The 19,030-nt window shown below is 55.8% G+C and overlaps 1 protein-coding gene across 6 annotated transcripts in view; it reads right to left on the bottom strand.

The window, feature by feature from the left end:
• Positions 1-19,030, bottom strand: part of GAS7 (growth arrest specific 7) — a 188,958-nt gene that overhangs the window by 17,840 nt on the left and 152,088 nt on the right. For all 6 annotated transcript variants that reach the window (XM_036267943.1, XM_036267946.1, XM_036267948.1 and 3 more), the window contains 5 exons: positions 17,258-17,311; positions 11,808-11,897; positions 8,878-8,993; positions 6,288-6,362; positions 1,692-1,770 (listed from right to left, as the gene is read on the bottom strand). In XM_036267943.1, the coding sequence (XP_036123836.1) occupies positions 1,692-1,770; positions 6,288-6,362; positions 8,878-8,993; positions 11,808-11,897; positions 17,258-17,311 (414 nt within the window). The remainder of the gene's footprint in view (positions 1-1,691; positions 1,771-6,287; positions 6,363-8,877; positions 8,994-11,807; positions 11,898-17,257; positions 17,312-19,030) is intronic.

The raw sequence follows: 19,030 nt of genomic DNA on the forward strand, positions 1-19,030 counted from the left end.
GCGCAGTGGCCGCCTCCCCACTCACCTCACCAGTCACTGGAGGGTTCTACCAGGAGAGAACAGATGCTGGGGGCTAGGACAGAAGGGAGACCTAGAGGGAACACTTCCCATGACCTGCAGCGTAAAGAGAACTCGCTGCTTTGTATGCAAGGCAGCCAAGAGCCCGATTCTCAGACTCACCGAGCTCCTTTCTCTCCGGGAGCTGGCGTGGCGATTTCCTGGGGAAGTGCTTGGTGTACGCGGTTAACGTGCTGTTGGTAGCCAGGGGCTCTCACGCACCTCTGGGCACTGCTCTGCGTCAGCAGGAGGAGCTGGTAATAGCACTTTTCCCTCCCGGCCCAGCTCCTCATTAAGCTCCTCCAGAGGTCTCAGCTGTCTGACTCCTTCATTCTGCCCTGTGTGCAGGGCATGGCCACGAGAGAGTGTGGGGAGGCCTGGCACAAAGCTAGACCCCTGTCCTCCCAGTGCACACCCCATGGGGACCCCAAGGCCAGAACGCCAACTGGTACGGGGAACGCACCAGAAGAGACAGGACCTGTGAGCGCTGAGTGTGGAAGCCCCGGGAAGAAGCAGCCATCTTTCAGGGGTAGTACCTTCAAGTAGTAAAGGAGGCAGTATGCCCCCTAATGTAAAAATGGGGCTCAGCGATGTTAAGCACTTTGTCCCGAGTGCCCTCGCAGGCTGTTGTGTCTGATGGGCAGTGGCCGGAGGGCAGAGGGCACAGAGTGGACCCCAGGAGGCTGTGGTCACTGGGAATGGTGCACTCTCAGGGTCTCTCTTCCTTTAGAAGGCAAGTATGCCAGTGGGTAGCCCCAGCAGTCATGCACACTTTAGTGTGAATTATTTCATTTAGACAGTTGGTTTATTTTCTCCCCTGAAAAGTAGCTAACAGCCTGAGAGGAAATTTGGAGACATGAGCCAGGGAGCAGGAAAGAGGGGGGGGGGGGTCATTTGGAAACAAGGAGAAATCCTGAGAGAAAGTAGGGGCTCAAGAAAAGATTGTCAGAGGGCCCCATTCATTCATTACTTCAGAAAATATTTACTGAGCATGCGCCATGTGCCAGGTACAACCCTGACTACTGAGGGCAGAGTGAACAGAACAGAAACATCGCTGTCCTCAAGCTCATGGTGCTAGAGTCTTCAGAACCGACCCAGTCCGAAATTTTGTAACAAAATCAAACCTATATAAAAAAAAATCTTTGGCATTTTGACACCAAGAAGAAGTAGAAAATACCAGAATGTTCTTTTGAGAGCCCAGCAACAGGACGGCGGGCGTCTCATTCACGGTTCACCTGAGGAGCCGAGGGGACCTGCTCTCCTTGCAGAGGTGTGCCAGGTTGGCTGGTACTGACTCTGGGTGCCAAATCGGTAGGCATTTTATGAGCTGGTTGCTAAAGGCAGCCAGTATTAAAATTCAGATGATCTAACTTTGAAAGGAATCAAAGGTGATGAATTTTAAAGTTAGATCCTTTAACTCCATGTAGCACTCCCTAACCACCCGCCACGCTGGGTGGGTATTTCTGCGACTGACAGCCTGTGTGGGTGTACCCCGTCCAGGGTACTGTGCGTCTCTCCCAACCCCCGAAATTCACATCCCAGGGACTGGTCAACGCTACACACGGAGAGACGGGTGTTAAAAGCTTAGCAGCACACCCCTGTGTGACAACCCAGGGGGGCCGCGGGAGGGTTACCTTGGCGGAGAACTTGAGGTGAACTTCGGCCTCGTCCGCCAGGCTCTTCTTCACCTGCGCCCACGCTTCTCCCAGGGAGCTGCAGAGGAAGGAGACCGTCAGACCGAGAGCCGCAGCGCCCCGAGAGCAGCGGCTGAGACCGGAGACGGGGCCTGCGGGCTTGGCCGGGCAGGGGCCAGAGGCCAGGTACGAAACACACTGAGCGCTGCGTCTCAACCCGAGCCATCCCAAACTGAGCCGAGGCGCTGAGAGAACAGGCTGTGGCAGACTGGGGGAATAGCAGAAACCCAGAGAACTGGGGCGGGGGGCGAGGAAGGCGGGGTGCAGCGGCAGGGAGGGTCTCCCTAGCTGGCCCACTGCTCTCCCCATCAGCCCTCCCTGGTTGGTTGACAGGAGCACAAACAACGGCTGGTACGTCACAAAGGGAGGACAGAAGCCTTCTCAAGGATCAGCCCTTCTCCGGTGGGAGGTGCCACACAGCCCTCCCTGCACACAGGCAAACCTCCAACAGCCTGACTTCCCGGAGGGGCAGAGGGGGACCATCTGGGTCTAGGGACCTCTGAGGGACGCCCACATGGCAGAAAAGCTCTCCATCACCAGCAGGAGTGTGGCCCTCGCTGGTCCTGACCCTGGACTGTGAGCCAAGCCCTGCACACGGCTTCCCTGGAGAATGACGAGTCCTCTGGGCTAAATCCCTTTCCACGCGGAGATGCTTCAGGAGAAGCAATCCCCTCAGGTCCCCAGGACCCTGGAATGCAGGCGCCAGGCCCCAGGCTCATCATCTGCCACTCTTTAACCTGGTCCCCCTGAGACCTTGCTGGAGACCTCTACACCCGCCAGGAAACCCCGGCTGAATGTTCAGCTGGTTTCGTTCCATCAAAAAGCCACTTTCCCCGAGAGAATTTATTCAACTTGAGCGGCAAAAGCTGATTAAAAGACAGCGTGCTGCGAGGCTTCTGGGTCTGGAGCGGAGAACCAGCGGTGGAGAATTACCCAGCAGATCAGAACGGATGGATCGCTTGGGTCATAGCTCAGGCCTGTCTGGTGGTGGTGCTGGCTCAGCCTGAAGTGGGTGTTTATGGGAAAGGACTGACTTCATCTCGGAGCCTGGCAGCCAAGAAAGGTGCTCTTGGGTGATCCCAGTCGGGAGCCCGCCAGAGAAGAGATGGCGTGAGAAATGGGGCAACCTGGACTGTTGACATTTCTCTTGGCCTCACGGGTCTGAGCTCCGGGAGCTGCTGGGCCACCTCTGGTGGCCTGGCTCCTTGCCTGGTCTGGGAAGTGGGTAGGAAATCCAGGGCCGGGGATGAGGGGGTGGACGCAGACAGGTCATCGTACAGATATGGGAACAGAATACCAGGTCCAGAAACACGGACGTGGGGGACTGACATGCAACAAGATGCCAAATTATCTTGGTGGAGGACGGGCAAGCTTCTACAAACGGCGCAGGGATGGCTGCTTAGCCGCGGGGGAGAAAGGAATCGTGACCTCCTGCCCTGCAAATGGACTATCTCAAGAAGGATCACAGTCCTAGGTGAACGTGAACACCATCACGGCTTCTGGGAAGCAGCCCCAGGGTCATGGAGAGAGGTTCGGCCCTGCAGATGAGCGACGGACGAGTCTGCGGAAGGCGAAATAAGAGCCCACAAATCAAACGGCCCTGGTACTCCGGAGAGTTCATGTCCACCATCAGCAGAGCACATGGTCAGTGACTGGTGCACGGACAGCTGGAGTGGCCTCAGAATGTCATCTGAGGGCTCCTGGGAGGTCAGGAGGGAGCAGTCTCAGGGCCAGGACAAAGCCCTTGTCCCACGTCCAGGCTGGGCATTCACAGTGGGAGGATGTCCCCCTAAACGTTCAACTGGTCTGTCTGAGCCACCCCCCCCCCCCATATTCCAGACCCCATGAAGCCACTTCACAATTTGGAATAAAGCAATTTAGAAAGTTTTCTCATTGGAAGAGAAATTTTTCATCTGATAAGAGGGTAATGAAAAAAAAAATCTGAGATATATCTCTATTCCAATATTCAGTCCAACAAGCAAAATACCATAATTACCAACCAGAAAATACCCAAATCCCATTTCCTTCCCACACAGGAGAGAAAGCCTGCAGGCAGAATGAAAACCCGGCTCTGTTTGTTTACCGACGTGCACACATCCTGTGGGCTCTAATCTGGACACAGCGCTTGAGCGGCAAGAGCAGCCAAGTCTCCCCATCGGCAGGCACCTTCCTAGGCCGCCCCAAATGTCTAGGCTCCAGCACTGCACTCTGAACGTTTCAAAGGGGACTGGACAGAGCTGTGTGTAATCGCCAAGCAGCGTCACCGCGCCCTGTGAGTAGGGGGCCCGTGGATCCATCCCCCCTGACAGCGCCTGCTGGAAGGGGTGTGTGCGCAGGGTTAGCGTGTGTGCAACGGCGACGGGGCGTGTGGCGTGCCCACACTGGCGGCGAGCAGTGCCAATGCGTGTACGGGAGCGCTGTTGAGTTCCCCTGTTTCTGTAGGTGCATGTGTATGCCGCATGGCGGTGCAGGCCTGTGCGTTCAGCTGGGAGCATATGCTGTGCATGTTGGCAGGACTGAGTGTCCTCGGCAACAGCCCAGGCAGAGGAGGTGGCAGCTCTATAGTAATAGGGCACAGAGATGCCTGGAAAAGCCTCTGCCCAGGCGGTGGGGCGGCTCCTCCAAGCTCCTCCTTCCTGCCCTCATTGCAGGCCCAGTGCACAGAGCAGAGGGGGCCGGAAGTAACCTCTTTTATGTCCGTGGAAGAGACCCTGGCCCCGCAGGGCCGCCTGTGGCCTGTAGCCAGCAGTTTGGTGCAAACTATTGGGGGGAGGCCTGTAGCCTGCACAGCGAGCCCACACAGAGGCCTTAATCAAAGCCACATGTGGTTGGCAAAGCTGTGCCCCCGAGGGATTTCAGGCCATGCAGGCAGGTCTGGTTTAGCATCGCAGCTCTGACAACCACAGCCATCCAGACAGACGGCCTGCCTTCCTCTCGGGAGGGAGTGGGACCTGCCCTGCAGGGAGGTCGGGCTGCAGAGGACCTCAGGGACCTCCGACTCTCCTTTCCTGAGCCTTGGTTTTCATTACTGAGGGAAAGTCACACGACAAACTCAAGTATTTAAAGAGAACAATCGCATTTAGTCCATTCACCACGTTGCACAACCACCACCTCTATCCAGTCCCAGACCATTCTTACCACCCTGCTCTGGACTTAAGGTTTGTGTCCCCCTAGATTCCTATGTTGAAGCCCTAACCCCCGGTGTGACTGTGCGCTGGAGATGGCCCTCTATAACAGAAATTGAGGTTACATGAGGCCATATGGGTGGGGCCCTGATCGGACAGGATTAGCGTCCTTATAAGAAGAGACACTGAGAACTTGCTCTCTGGTCTCGCCGGGAAAGGCCACAGCAGGAAGGTGGCCACCTGCAAAGAAGCAGCGAGTTCTCACCGGACCCCCACCCTTCTGGCACCTTGATGGTGGACTCCCAGCCTCCAGAACTGTGATAAATTGAATTTCTGTTGTTTAAGCCTCTGGTCGATGGTGCTCCGTTACAGCAGCCCAAACAGATGAATACACACCCCTGCCAGAAGAACCCATTAGGCAGTTACTCCCCACCCTCCCTGCTCCCCAAACCCAGGCAACCACCAATCCTCATTCTGTCTCTGTGAGTTTGTCTACCTGGACATTTCACACAAATGGAATCACGTAATACACAACCTTTGTGTCTTGCTTCTCTCACTTCATCCACACAGTAGTATGAATCAGTACTTCATTCATTTTTATGGCTGAATACTGTTCCATCATACACCCATGTATCCAATGTGGACATACCATAATTTGTTTATCCATTCATCTCCTGATGGACCTTTGGGTTGTTACTACCTTTTGGCGATTGTGACTAGGGCTGTGCATGTATTTGTTTGAGTATCTGTTTTTATTCTTTGGGGTATAAACCTATGAGTAATTTTAGGGTTAGTTCTTCGAGGCACTGCCAAGCTGTGTTTCCACAGTGGCTGCACCACTCTGCATTCCCACCAGCAGGCCGACACTCTGTCCACAAGCAGAGCAGAGAAGTCTGCAGTCTTCCTTCCGCCAGCGACCCCTCTGTGGCTGGGAGGGCGGGGCTGCGCCTCCCCCAAGCCAGGCCCCACCAACCAGGTCTGGACCGTTGCAGCAGGAAGGGGAGGGGAGCCCGGGCCTCAGGCCCACAGGGGAGAATTCAGAACAAGGGGCCAGGTGCAGAATCCTCTCACACCCAGTTTCTTACCAGCCTGCCCTCAGAGAAAGAGAATCAGGTGTGGGCACCTGGGGGCTGAGGCCCAGCAACCAGGGGACAGGGGACAGAGTATGCCAGGACCTGACATACTCCAGCATACGACAGGAGGCCCTTGGCCACGAGGGAGAAAACAATGAGGAAGAGCTGACCTTCAGCATGCACGCCCACACCTGGAGTCAGGGGTGCCCACCTTCAGCCAGGCCTGTGGAGAATTCCCCACCAAGGGGCCCCAGGCAATAGCCAGTGATGGGTGAATAGGGATCCTCTTCCCTGAGTTCTCCTCCCCTCCCACTCCTCCTGCTGCCCTCCCCACTCACCCTTCCTCCTGTGCAGCCAAGGAGTTCTGAGAGAGCTTAGCCAAGTTCTTCGCATATTCTTCTTCAATCTTTATCCTGCAAAGGGAGCAAACCCAACGCATCAGCTCCCCAGCTAGACTGTGGGTCAGACTGCAGCCCTGCCGCGTACCAACTGGGTAAAGGAGCCCAGCAGACCATTCGCTGAGAGTACGTGGCTCTTATTTGTCTGCCTGACACATAGTAGGTGCTTCATGAATATATCTTTTGAATGAATGAGTGACCTAGTCTGAAACTCTGCCTGCTTGTCTGCAGAATGGGCTGTCCCGGCTGTCTCCTTGAGGGGTGGAGATTAAAGCTGCCATTTGCAAAGCTCCTAACCCGGGGCTGGACACATAGAGACCCTTGCAGCTTACGATGGGCCACAGGGACGCCCGGTGTGTCCTCCCTCCCACCTCCAGCCCCAGAGGAGGTGGCATCAGCCCCTCGGAAGCAGAAACAGAACTGCTCCAGACCGTCTCCCAGCTCCCAGTGCCCCTCTCAAGCCTGCAAAGCACCCGTATTTCCATGGAAACTAACCAGTGCCCAGAGCTGGCTGATTCCATTTCCCCAGAGGGGGAAGTTGCCTTGGATTTGGCTTCCAGCAGGCAGGCCCCTGACAAACTTTCAAGACAACTCTACAGGGAGTCCTGCACTAGCTGGCGTATCCCTGCTCAATGTGTTGTCGGGGGTATCGTGCCCCTGGCCCATCACTCGGCCAATGGAAAACCCCAGAGACGCTCCGGGGCGCAGCCTCTGCTTCCCGCCACTCAGCTGATTCCCGGAGGGCGTGATGATGTCACAGGGCGGCCCAACCACGTCCCAGGGCAGCATTTTGAGCAATAATTATTTCATGATTTGATGCTGAGAGACCCACAGTCTTGTTCCTTCCCATGCTGCTTTGCTTTCAACGCCACCTCTGGCCAGTCTCTAGGTCTCCTATCATCACTTCCTCTCCACTCTGCTGGGGGCCCCCACACTCCCCGGGATGACCGGACGGCCAGCATGCAGCCTCCAGCCTGTGGCCAAGAGATCTCCCTAGAAAGCGGATCTAACCATGTCACATTCTGGACTGCAGACCTCCAAGGGCTCCCCAGTGATGTCCACATGCACCAGGCCAGCCCTGTCTGCTTCCAGAAGGCCACCTCAGTGCCGGTACCCTCCTCACCTCCACCCTGCCCGCTTCCTTACGCTGGGGCCACAGCGAAGCCCCGGCCATCCGCCCCCTGGCCGAGCGGGGTGGCTCACACCTCTCCGGGCTCTGACAGGCCCTCCCTACGCGATCCCCAGGTGATGGAGAGAAACTGCACGTCTCAGGAAAGACCAGAGCTCTCAAATGGTACCTGACATGTACTTGCAAACATGGCATTTTATGAAAGCATATACCATAAGTGTGTTCCAACTTTGGCTTTTCCAGCCATTTTCCTCTTCGCCTGTTTTATATGTTGTTTTCTTGCACCTGAGCCATGCAATCTCTTAATTCCCTTCGCGTTTCATGGGTCATAAAATAAAGACTGCATTATACAAACAGAAAACGGGATTCTGAAGGAAAAGAGATGCTTTAAGATGCCAAAGAATTATTACTTTATCATTGTTGTTATAATTAAAAAAGAAATAGTTTTAAATATGTTGCCATTTACTAGAAATATTTCCAGTGTGGCCCAGAAACTCCAGAGAGAAAGCTCTGTGTATGTGTGTGAGCACATGTGCCCATGTGTGAGAGCACACGTGTACATGTGCGCAAGCACGTGTCTGTATGTGTGATAGCATGTGTTTATGTGGGTGTTTATGGATGTGTGTGAGCACATGGGAGGGGTACAGGTGTGTGAGTCTGTGAGGTATGCTTACTGGTTTCAGAACTGGAGAGAGGGGGGTATATAAGGAACTTTGTCTTTTTGTGGCTATCTTATTTCTAGGAAACCGAATTTACTGCCTCCTCGCCTGTGTTCATCTAAACCACTATTATAACCGCTGCACTTGCCATAAGCTCCTCACCTGACTCTCCCATTAGACTGAGCTCCCTGAGGCAGGGATGGGCCTGGGGAAGGGGAGGGGCTTCTGTATGCCCAGGTCCAGGACACAGGTTAGGTTTAAAGATGAACTGAAACGTAACATTCTCCTTTTTTTGTGATGCTAAGGGACAGTGCTTCAAATGAGAGCCATGCAGGTAAGTAAAGGAGCCACGCAGTCTGTGGGGACAGTAGGGAGTGGTGGAGACTGGGGCAAACTGGGAACACATGCTCTACAGAGGCAGCTGCGGCTCAGCCCAGCCGACTGGCACAGGAGGGGTGCAGAGCCACCTCCGCCAGACGTACACTTCCTCCAGCGATGCTACATATCTGGATTTTAGTTTAACAGTCTACCGATTTAAAAAATGTTGGTTCAAATCTTTAAAAACACTACACAGGCCAAAACACCACATTTGCCAGCCAGATCTGTCCCGAGGGCCGTGAGTCTGTGACTCCAGTCTTGTGCTCCCCTTGAGGCTAACCAAGCCCCGTGCTGGGAGGCTCATTCCTGCTGCTCGCTCCTCGCAGGCTGAGGGACCCACACGGGCACTGTCCCCAGGCCTCACCTTTCCCGAATGAATTCTGACATTTCCTTCTGCATCTGTTTGCCCTTCAGTTGTTTCTGAAGCAGCAATTCAAACCCAGCCACCGTGCCGTTGCCTTGGGGGTCCTTCTTATCAGCCTAGAAAGAAAACAGAAGCAGGAGAGCTTAGGTGATGGTGGGAACCAGACAGAATGGAGCATAGGGAAGACAGACCCCAGAAGGGACACGGACACCTGCAATCCCGACCTCAGCCCGAGAGGGAGGGCAGGAGCGGCAGTCTTTGTTGCCCCGACCTGTGTCTCTCCTGGTGCCCTGCTCTTGCCTGCTCTCAAAGCTTAAGCTCTTACTGCTGCTGCTGCCACCCCACGCCCACCGCCTATGGTCACTTCAGGATAAAGTGCGTGCGGCAATGGCTCAGCACAGTGCTCTGCACACACCGCTCTGCACACACCGAGTACTTAGCAAACAGTGTCTGCTATTAGTTACTTTTAAACAAAAGTCAGGACTCAGAACAGATGGCCAAGTCAATGAAATGGAAAGTTAGTATCCAATTCATTGTTCAAGCAGATACTCTTAAAATTTCAAAATGAAATGCTTTTACTTGTCGTGCCTGCACTTCCTCAAGGACGCCTGAGTATCTCTTTCCTGCTCTCCCCCTGCCCCACCTCCTGCCTGCCTGGCAGCCCTCTCGTGGCTTTCCCTGCAGGACAGTCACCTGCCACCTGCCCTCACAGCCATGGCCGCTGGGGAACAGCTCTCGGTGCCTCCCTAGGTCCTCCTCCTCTGCAGCCTTTATTTACCCACCAGGAACCCAGGGTCAAATGCTTTGCTATTTAATGGAAGGAGTTAAAAATGCGCCCTTTGACATCACAGAGAGATGCAGGTGCATCAGTGAGAATCCTGGCCCAGGGTCAGCTCAGCCACTGTGTGGTCAGGTCTCCCCAGTCCTGCTGTGTCCTTGGCCCCCACCCCTTGAAAGAGGAGTGGGTTGCATCTCTATGATCTCAGAGTGGACATTTGAGGAGAGGAGAACAGAAAGGGCGGCGATGCTTGGAGAGAAGCCCACTGTCAAGTAGATGAAAGTTTTTCTGGACACCTCCCGTTCCCTTCCCACGTGGGATCCGTTCCTCGGCTGCCCTGACCCACGGCCCGCTGAGCCGCACTATCATACCTCTCGTGACAGGAAGATCACCACCAACCTGCACCATGTCACAGTGGGACTGCTCTGGCCATTTGGAAATTCCTCCAAGTACATTTAGAATTTGTACATTTCATATATAAATGCCATGTTTTGATTAAAAAAGCGAGAGAAAAATTATCTAAAATGCTGAGCCCCAATTTGTCTCCATATTGGAGGACTATGCCAAGCCACTCATCCACCCCGGGGAACTACCGCCGGAAGAAATGGGCTTAATGACTGGGCAGGGAGATTTCTGTGAGAGGCAAGGCCTTGATGGTCAGGGGGACCACGCCTAGAGTTGAGCTCTTAGATTCTGCTGAGCAGTGGCAGGGTCACCCACTCCCCGACATCCCACACACTGACCCCCAGCTCCCTAGGTTTCCATTCCCGGGGCTCACACTATTCTCCCCCGAACACCGCTTCCTTTAGAAATGAGATCTCCAAACCCAGCTCCTGTTGTCCATCTCCATGGCTCCCTCCTGGTGTCCTGCGCCCACCTGCTAACCTGCGCCCCTGCTGGCTCATAGTCCTCCCTGCCTGACACATATACATCAGATCACATCCCATGTCTGCTTACAACCCTCTGGCATCTTTTTACTACAAACAGAAGAAAACCCAATGTGCTCACAGGGCCTGTGAAGTTTTGCACACTCCGACCCCAGCTCCCCCTCCTCCGGGCTCACCCAGCCTGGTCTTTCTGATGCCAAAGCCAGAGGCCCTGTTATGAAGTCTGCTACTCTGCACAGCTCTCAGAAGACCTAGAAAAAACACAGCTGGGCCAATGGCAGCTGTCCCTCCTGGGGCACAGCAGGGACATCACAGAGCATCTTCTAAAGCACACGTGATTTGGCAGAAATAAAGCAGCACTTTTGTCGAGTACTAGGTTAGCAAATCCAAAAGGGGGCAGATGATCCATTCTGCACAGTGGTGGGGAAAAGGTGTTTTTATTTTACTTATTGTTCCTCAGGGATTTTGCCAAAGTTCTTTTTTTAAGTGTACAATTTAGCAGTTTTAACTATATTTGCAAGGTTGTGCAACCATCACTTCTGTCTGATTCCAGAATGGGGAGCTCTCGTTTGGAAAGTCATTGCTGACTTTAAAATGCAAGTGCCCAGGACTACTACTGGTTTCTGAAGAACTGGATTGTGCATTCGTCAAGAGATATTCACTTGCAGAAAGACACATAACATCTACCATCTCAACCATTTTTCAGTGGCATTAGGTAGTCACATTGTATCCATCACCACCATGGATATCTCCAGGACTTTTATTTTATCTTGCAAAATGGAAACTTTGTACCCATTAAACAAGATGCCCAAGTTCTGGGACCACAGACTTGTTAAAGCTGCAGCTCTCTCCAGATCCTTGAGCCCAACCTCCTCGTGACTTCGCTGTACAGGGAGGCCCAGGGGGTGAAATGCCTGTCCAAGGTCACCTACAAGTGTGACAGAGCAAGTCTGCAGCCAGATGCCTTTCATGAAGCTGACTCCAGTCTCCTGCCTTTACTGAGCAGCAAAGACAGCGACCTTGCAGCTTCCCTGTTTTCCGCCCGAGGTCTCTGTACTGCCACGGCGGAAAGCTCTGCCAACTCCTGAGATTTATGGAATGATCCGGACCCCAGGAGGGTCTCAACTTCCCGCCTCGGATGCTAAATCAACCGCCAGCCAGGAGAGACCCCTCAGCTCGGAGCTTGAGGCCCTTCACGCCCTGGCTGGGTGTCCACTCTTGGTCCTCGGGGCCACAGTGTGGGGGGAAACTGAGGCACCACTTACCCAGAAATAGTCGCAATAGCTCCACTCTGTTGGTTTCAGCAGCTGCTGCTCTGGCATCGTGTCTGGGTGAGGGAATGTCACACAGTTTATCTGCAGGGCAAAGGACAGGAGAGAAGATGACTTTGCTAGAGGGCTGGGAGGAGCTGGGGAGGCTTGCTCCCTGAACAGTGCCACGAAGGCCTCCTTTAGGGGCAGCTCGACAGAACACACCCGGGATCTTGAGATGCTCCAGTGGCCAACGTTTCTACTCGGAGGCAACCAGCACTCACACCCCCCCGAGAGGGGCCGCCGTCGGTACCGACTCTCTGCGGGGCAGACCGACAGCATCTATCAAAGCCGCACACATCCGGAGCCTCCGGCCCAGCAACTGCAATCGGAAGAGTCCATCCTACAGGTGTGTTCGCACAGGTGTGCAGTGACACACGGACTCGGCGCTTCACCCCAGCACTGTCTGCAACAGCGAAAGGCTGGACTCCAGTCCACTGTCCATCGGCAAGGGGACGGTGGGACAAAGCACGAGACAGGCGGGCATCTAGGGGATCAGCTCGATAAGGAAGGTGTGTCAGGCAGACTAAGTGGGGGAGGGGCGGGAGCAAGGTGCGGAAGATCTACTATGTACCACCGTTGTGTCACATAAGGGGGGTCATATACACATCTGGTGTTCACATATAGGATCCTTCTGTGGCTGGTAACACCGTTTGCGCCCAGGGAAAGGAATATGTGGCTGAAGGTCAGGGGTGAAAAGTTACCTTGTGAATTTGATCTCCTAAAGGGTATGCTAGGGACCAAGCGAGGTTCCAACGATAATCCCAGGGCATGCTGGGAAGGTGCGGTGCAGGAACTGCTGGTGGCCTCGGACCCTCCCGGAGGTCCGTCTGGGGCAGACTGCTCTCACCCGCCACCAGCTGTTACCAAGCCAGAGTGAGGGGCCCAGTGTTGCCAGGTTGTGTGACCCCAGAGGAGCTGGATATCGGGAATTTTATGTGAGGTGTCTCAATTTGGAAATGCTGGCAAATTAATTCAAGGCTAAAAACAACAATGTAAGCAAACCAACTCCTCTGCCAGCTGGGTCAGGCCCCTGGACCCCCTGCTCTGACCTGTTTCAGGGGCCCGAGGGTGGCTGGAAGTGAATCTAACCCCGTGCCCCTCCCCGGCTGGCTGCCGGGGGCACAGGCCTCCATCACAGTCCTGGGAAGAGCATGGGAGGGTCCCACCAATAAAAGGAGGCATGGGAGAGTCCCGCCAATAAAAGGAGAGCATGGGAGGGTCCCACTAATAAAAGGTGAGCATGGGAGAGTCCCACCAATAAAAGGAGGGCATGGGAGAGTCCCACCAATAAAAGGAGAGCATGGGAGGGTCCCACTAATAAAAGGTGAGCATGGGAGAGTCCCACCAATAAAAGGAGAGCATGGGAGGGTCCGCCAATAAAAGGAGAGCATGGGAGGGTCCCGTCAATAAAAGGAGCTCCTCCTCCCAGATCCTGACATCTGGCTGAAGTCTGGACAGAGACTCCCACTCTGAAGGGAAGCACAAGGCAGGAAGGATCAGGGGCACGAATGACCCAAAGATCCCTGGAGATGAGCAGTACTCAATTCCACCAAGGTCAAGGCGGAGGCTCGAGGCACCTCCTGGGGTAGGGAGTTTTCTCCCCACTCTGCATCCACAGTGACCCAAGGTGTCACTGGCCTGCAGGAGCCTGCTTGTGGGAGGGCCAGGAGCAGGTGACAATCCTCAACCCCTCTCTTGGGGCTTATACCCTAAGATGCGCCAGAGGTGAGTGTCCTCTGGGCTCTGACGACCCGTGTAGCATGAGGCTCTCTCGTAGCAATCCGGAAACAAGGGATGGATTCCAAAGTTTCACAGTGTTCATTCATGTTCCAGCTAGTGATCACAGTCCATCTTTATGTTACTTAATAATGCAATCCATGAAAATTGCAACCAAATTTAATGATAAATTAACTGACGTTAGTTAGATCAAGTATTAAGGATCACAGAACTCGGAGGCTGAATCCTCGCAACAACCTGCCAGGCAGGTTGGTTATCCCATTTTACAGATGAGGTGACCAGGGCACAGAGAGGTTAAGTAACTTATACAAGATCACACAGCCTGTGGACAGTGGTGGAGGCAGTGTCTGCAGCCAGGCAATCTGGCACTTGGTCCATGTCATACTGCTTTTCCAACGTGCTGAGGTGGAGGTACGCAGCGCCCACACCAACGCAGGTGCTCAAGCTGGACGGGTACCCCAACAGGGAGCCGAAGGAAGGGCGGCATGCCCCCCAGTGTGCACTGTTTGGGAGCAGTGCCAGGCGCCACACCCTCCTTCCCTCCCCGAGATCACCATCCTCAACCGCGCATCTTCACTCTGACACCGGCCCTGTTTTCTCCAACCCTCAGATAATGGGGTGACAGCCCCTCCCTGACAGCCAGGGCGCTGGCTGTGCTGCTGAGATCTGCCAGACTATCCTGCACACCACGGGGGGCGGGCACGAGGGGGCCCTAGGTACCACTAAGGCACCTGTGTGACCGGCCCAAGGGCCTGACCTGGGAGCCCTGAGCACGCCCGTTCCCCACCCCTAGTCCTGGCCCAGCCCCGCGAGAGCCCTGCTGGAGGGCAGAGCCGGGCTCTTCGCCCACCTCTCTGGCAGCCGCCTGCACGCAGGAGGGAAGCCAGTTTCACAACCACGCAGGCCCTGCATTCTCTCCTGGCGGAGGCTGATCTGAGAGGGCATGGGAGAGAAAGAGTCAGGGCGGAGTCTGTGCAAACAGAAAAGTAACAACCCCAAGGGCGTCCCTCTGGCTCACGAGGTGCCACACAGGGTTCCAGGGCCCCCAACAGGCCATACAGGACCCCGAATTCCTCTTTCCAAGAGAGGTGTGTAGCTTGGTTGTCATTTGACGGAATCCCCTAGATTCTCACGAAGTATGTGTATGCTGAGGGCTGTGAGCTGCTATTCGCCTGTCACTCTGACAAGTCCCCTCCGTCGCCGCTGGGCCCAGGGCCCCACTGTGAGCCCTTTCAGAGCCCCGCCCAGGCCCCCGGTGGGTGGGGACGCTGGAGCGGCAGAATCAAGCCTGCTTCTCACTCCGCAGCCCCACCAAGACCCAGACCGGCACCGAAGTGCCGCCCTTTCCTGCCCAGGCCTGCACGTCTGCTCTCTGGGGCCAGACAGAGGGGGTAGTGCTCATCCATCCCCAACGCTGAGCGAGGTTCGCTGTGCCCCAGGCTCCTGGGAGCTGGCCACCCTTCCCACCCACACCTGACACCCCACCCCACCCCAGGCCCTGAACGGCTCCCCCTTGGAGACCACGAGCTCTGAGGATCTAGCCCAGAGGAGGGGCTAGCGTCGGGGGGCGCGAGTGCTGCGTAGGAAGGAGCCGGCATCGCACAGGTCTCAGCCCATCTCCAGCCTGAGGACGTGTGGGGCCAGCTGGGCGAACGGGCAGGCGGTAGACCAGGTGAAGTCCGGGGCTCTGCCAGGCCCTCCTGCCCTCAGACTCCCCAGCAAATATTCCGCAGGGCTTGAGTGTTTACCTAAAACACTGGGGGTGCTGGTTACAGTGCAAACTTTCCAGCCGGGCCCCCAAAGGATGGGCTACAGGTTTAAGATTCCACGGAGGGATCCTGCATTTTAACAAGCACGGCAGAGGCTTCAGGTGCAGACTTCCCTCTGCAGGCCGGCTCTGGAGAAGCAGATTTAGGTCAGCGGGAAGGGGGAGCGCGGGCGCAGGCAGAGATGGACAAGGTGTGCTGGCCAGGAGCTCCCGGTCACGCCCGGCCACTCTGACACACAGCCCGAGGGCCCAGCAGGGAACCGGGGCCCCATCTGGTGGCCTGGACACCATCACCAACGGTCTTCCGGGCAACTCTGGGAGGACTCACGCTGCTTTTCACTTTTCATTCCTTTTGCACTATCGCCCACAATTCCACTATATCCCCCCATCCCGTTCTTCTCCCCCTCCCCCATTCCTGGAAACTTTGGGGAGCTCCTGCTTTGCTCCAGCACCCTGGGGCATGTTGTGGCAATTCCAAGATGAGGACTGTGCCCTCGGGTCGTCTGCCCATGCCCTGCCCTGCCCTGCCCGTCAGCTCCAGTACCAAGGACACTGCTACTGACCCCGTCCATTTGGGCTGAGCCCCTGCCCCCTCCACAGCAGAGGCAACTTCCACTGTGGGGGTGGGTTGGCGAGGTAAGAGCACAGGGCTGGAATCCTAATGGCTCCCAGCGGTGTGGCTTTGGGTAGGGTATGGCTCTGTTCCTGTTTCCTCATCTGTAAACAGGGTGACGAGAATATGAATGTGCACTGAACACTTACTACGACTCAGCCTTCATTTTAAGTGCTTTCTGCATAGGGATTCAGTCCCTACACCATCCCTAGGGCACAGGTACCCACCAACTCCCCACTGGACAGAAGTGGGCACTGAGGCAGAGGCAGGGAAACTTGCCCCAGGCGGCTGCTCGGCGACAGGTCCTGTAACTGACGCTCTGGCTTATCAACCTGGGTTCGCAGTCACCGGTCCTGCCACCTCCGCCTCTCAGTGGGTGCAGAGCTACGTGGGCCAGTCCCTCCGAACACTGCTTGTGCATAACAAATGCACACAAGAGTGGCAGCAATCACTGTTGTTCTTGTTTGCCTATAACCCTGTTTTTCCTCCCAAGCAGGATTTTCAGCCTGCATGAGCCAAAGGAGTGAGTGCACCCACTCTCGGCTTCATCTTCGTGGGGGTGGTCGGAATGCTCAGAACCGCGTGTGACGGGGCCCGAGAGAGCAATTCCCTGTCCGCAGCTCTGCTGCGCCGGTGTCCAGTGAGGGTCGCACTTCTCGCGCCTCCAAGTCCTTGGCTGTTCGAGCACCTGGACACCTCGTCTGCCCATTGGAGGAGGTACTGATGTCCAGCGCCCACACTTTCCCGAGGCCCGGGGCTGATGGATACGCCCGGTCCTTCTCAGCCTGCACGTGGGGGCTTGGGGGTGCTGGAAGGGCCGTGGGAAGCGGTGTGGCCACCCCAGGCAGAAACTTTTGCTTCCTGTCCGAAGCTCCCAGGAACTCTATTCCTAGGGATCTCTCTCTCTTGCTTTTAACTTTGTCACCTCCCAGAAGTTACCCGGCACGAACGCAGCCCTACCACGGCTCTCATTACACACCGCGTCACTTGCACAGAGCACGGTCCACCCCCTTCATCCCACTCCTGCCCGCCCTGCAGACATGGCTCCGGCATCATCCCAACCTCCGTCCCTCCGCTCGGTCCCCCAGGGAGAAAAGTGAGGTGTGAAATCGACAGAAGGGGGGACCCAGGAGGAACTGTGGCTATATCCAAGCTCTGGAACTTCCCCGATTCCAGGCTGGGCATCACTTCCAGTCTGTCCACGTTGTCATGGCAACAGCCCATCTGTGGCCGAAAGCCCCAGTTTGCCGCCCAACCAGCGAGCACTCCGAGGAAACCACTTACCGTGATGGTGTTTTCCTTGCTCTGTTTTTTGCCTGGTGACGAGGATCCCAGGTTCTGGAAAGAGAGACCAGAAGCACCATCAAAGCTGTTCTCCATACTGGACACTTTCCCACGCGGGTTCCCTGACGGTGGTGGGATTGGTGAACAGCCGCGTGCTGGGGAAGTTCAGGGAAGCTCAGCCTGCCGTTAACTCCTAAGTCACCATATTCTGGGAGAGGGCAGGAGGGCTACCCCTGACCCACACCTCTCCTACTGCCTCTGCCGGCTGGAAGGCTCTGGGGGAGCTGCTCCAAACCAGACCAGCCCCCTCGTCTCTCTCCGGCTGCGATTTGGGAGTTAACCCCTCGGCTGCCCCTCTGCTGGTAAGTGGCTGGCGTGCTGCTTGCTGCCTGAACCTGCGGAAGCCGCTGGGGAGCAGAGAGTTAAGGGAGACTGCGGGCCACCACCTCCTGGCAAGAGGGTTCACGACGACAGCCCTCGGGTTGGTGGGGCGTGCCAAACCCTATGCACTGCCCTGTGCCCTGGGGCGCTCAGCCACCCCCCTGCGGCTCTCCCCGCTCAAAGCCACAGGGATTTCTCAGCCAAAAGCCATGTTTCAGCTTTCATTTGGACTTTAAATTGCCTTTGTATATATTCCCGTCGACCAGAAACCATTCTCCCAAGCCCGTCTGAGCCCACAGCCCTCAGCAGCTGGCCCAGTCCCAGGATGGTCCTGGGACGGAGAATGAAGGACGGCCCGCTGAAAACGCCACACGAACCTAGAGGGGAGGGTCAATGCTGGGTCTCACTGTCGCACTGTCAGCAGTGACATTAGGGGTTCAGTGAGGTCCCCAGGCAGGACAGGTGATGTCCACTCCTGTCCTGAGCCACACTATGGCCGGGAGGCGGGCCCTCCCGGAGGCACCGTGGGTGGCTGCTGTGTGAGTCCTTATTCTTTCTCTAGTGGAAGTAGGAAGTGGCTGTCAGATTCTACAGATAAAGATGCAGAGAGAACATGGAGGGGCTTCTCTAGCCAACCTCAGGGTCGTAACAGCCTCCCACCCACCAGGCAGGAAGAACGTTTGGGAGTGGGTCAGCCCTGCCTCAGGAACCCCTCTGCTAACCGGGCAATACAGGGGGCCCAACCGAGTCCCTGCTTACGGGGCTGCCCATCCCCTCACCCCCACCCAGACCTACTTTGGCTGCAAACTAAAGTCAACTAATAAAACCAATACCCTAAAACGGTCTAGATAAAAAGGATCTCATAGATCATCCATGTCACAGACAGGAAAACGAACTCCCTAGCCTTGGCGTCCTGCTAAATCATGTGACATCTTTGAGCCTCCGTGTCACCCTTTGTTATCAACGGTCCTCAAGCTTTGGGGTGCATCCGAGTGAACTGAGGAATCTGCCCCACATCGAGCCCCGGTCACGTCTCCGAGCTTCGCATCCAGCAGGTGGGCTAGCGCCTCTGACCGTCTGGGGACCTGCCCTGCAGCACACTGGTCTATGCTTTTCACTTCTTCGGGGCTCCCTACTTCCGGCAGCTCCTCGAGGGGCATAACAGGATCTGGGGCAACGTCATGCTGGTGACTAATTACAGCTTCTGTTGATGTTTTTATGCATCAACTCATCCAGCTCACCCACCCTGGACTCTCCCCAGTTATCTGTTCTGCACAGGGCACCTGCCACAGCTGGGCTGCCCTGGAGGAAGGCAGACAGAGGCTGCAGGGCGGGCACACAGGTGCCACTGTCCAAGGAGAAGAGCCAGGTGCAGCGCCTTCTTGAAGGTTC

Source organism: Molossus molossus, unplaced genomic scaffold, assembly GCF_014108415.1.
Source record: "Molossus molossus isolate mMolMol1 unplaced genomic scaffold, mMolMol1.p scaffold_m16_p_19, whole genome shotgun sequence".
Classification (NCBI taxonomy): Eukaryota; Metazoa; Chordata; class Mammalia; order Chiroptera; family Molossidae; genus Molossus; species Molossus molossus.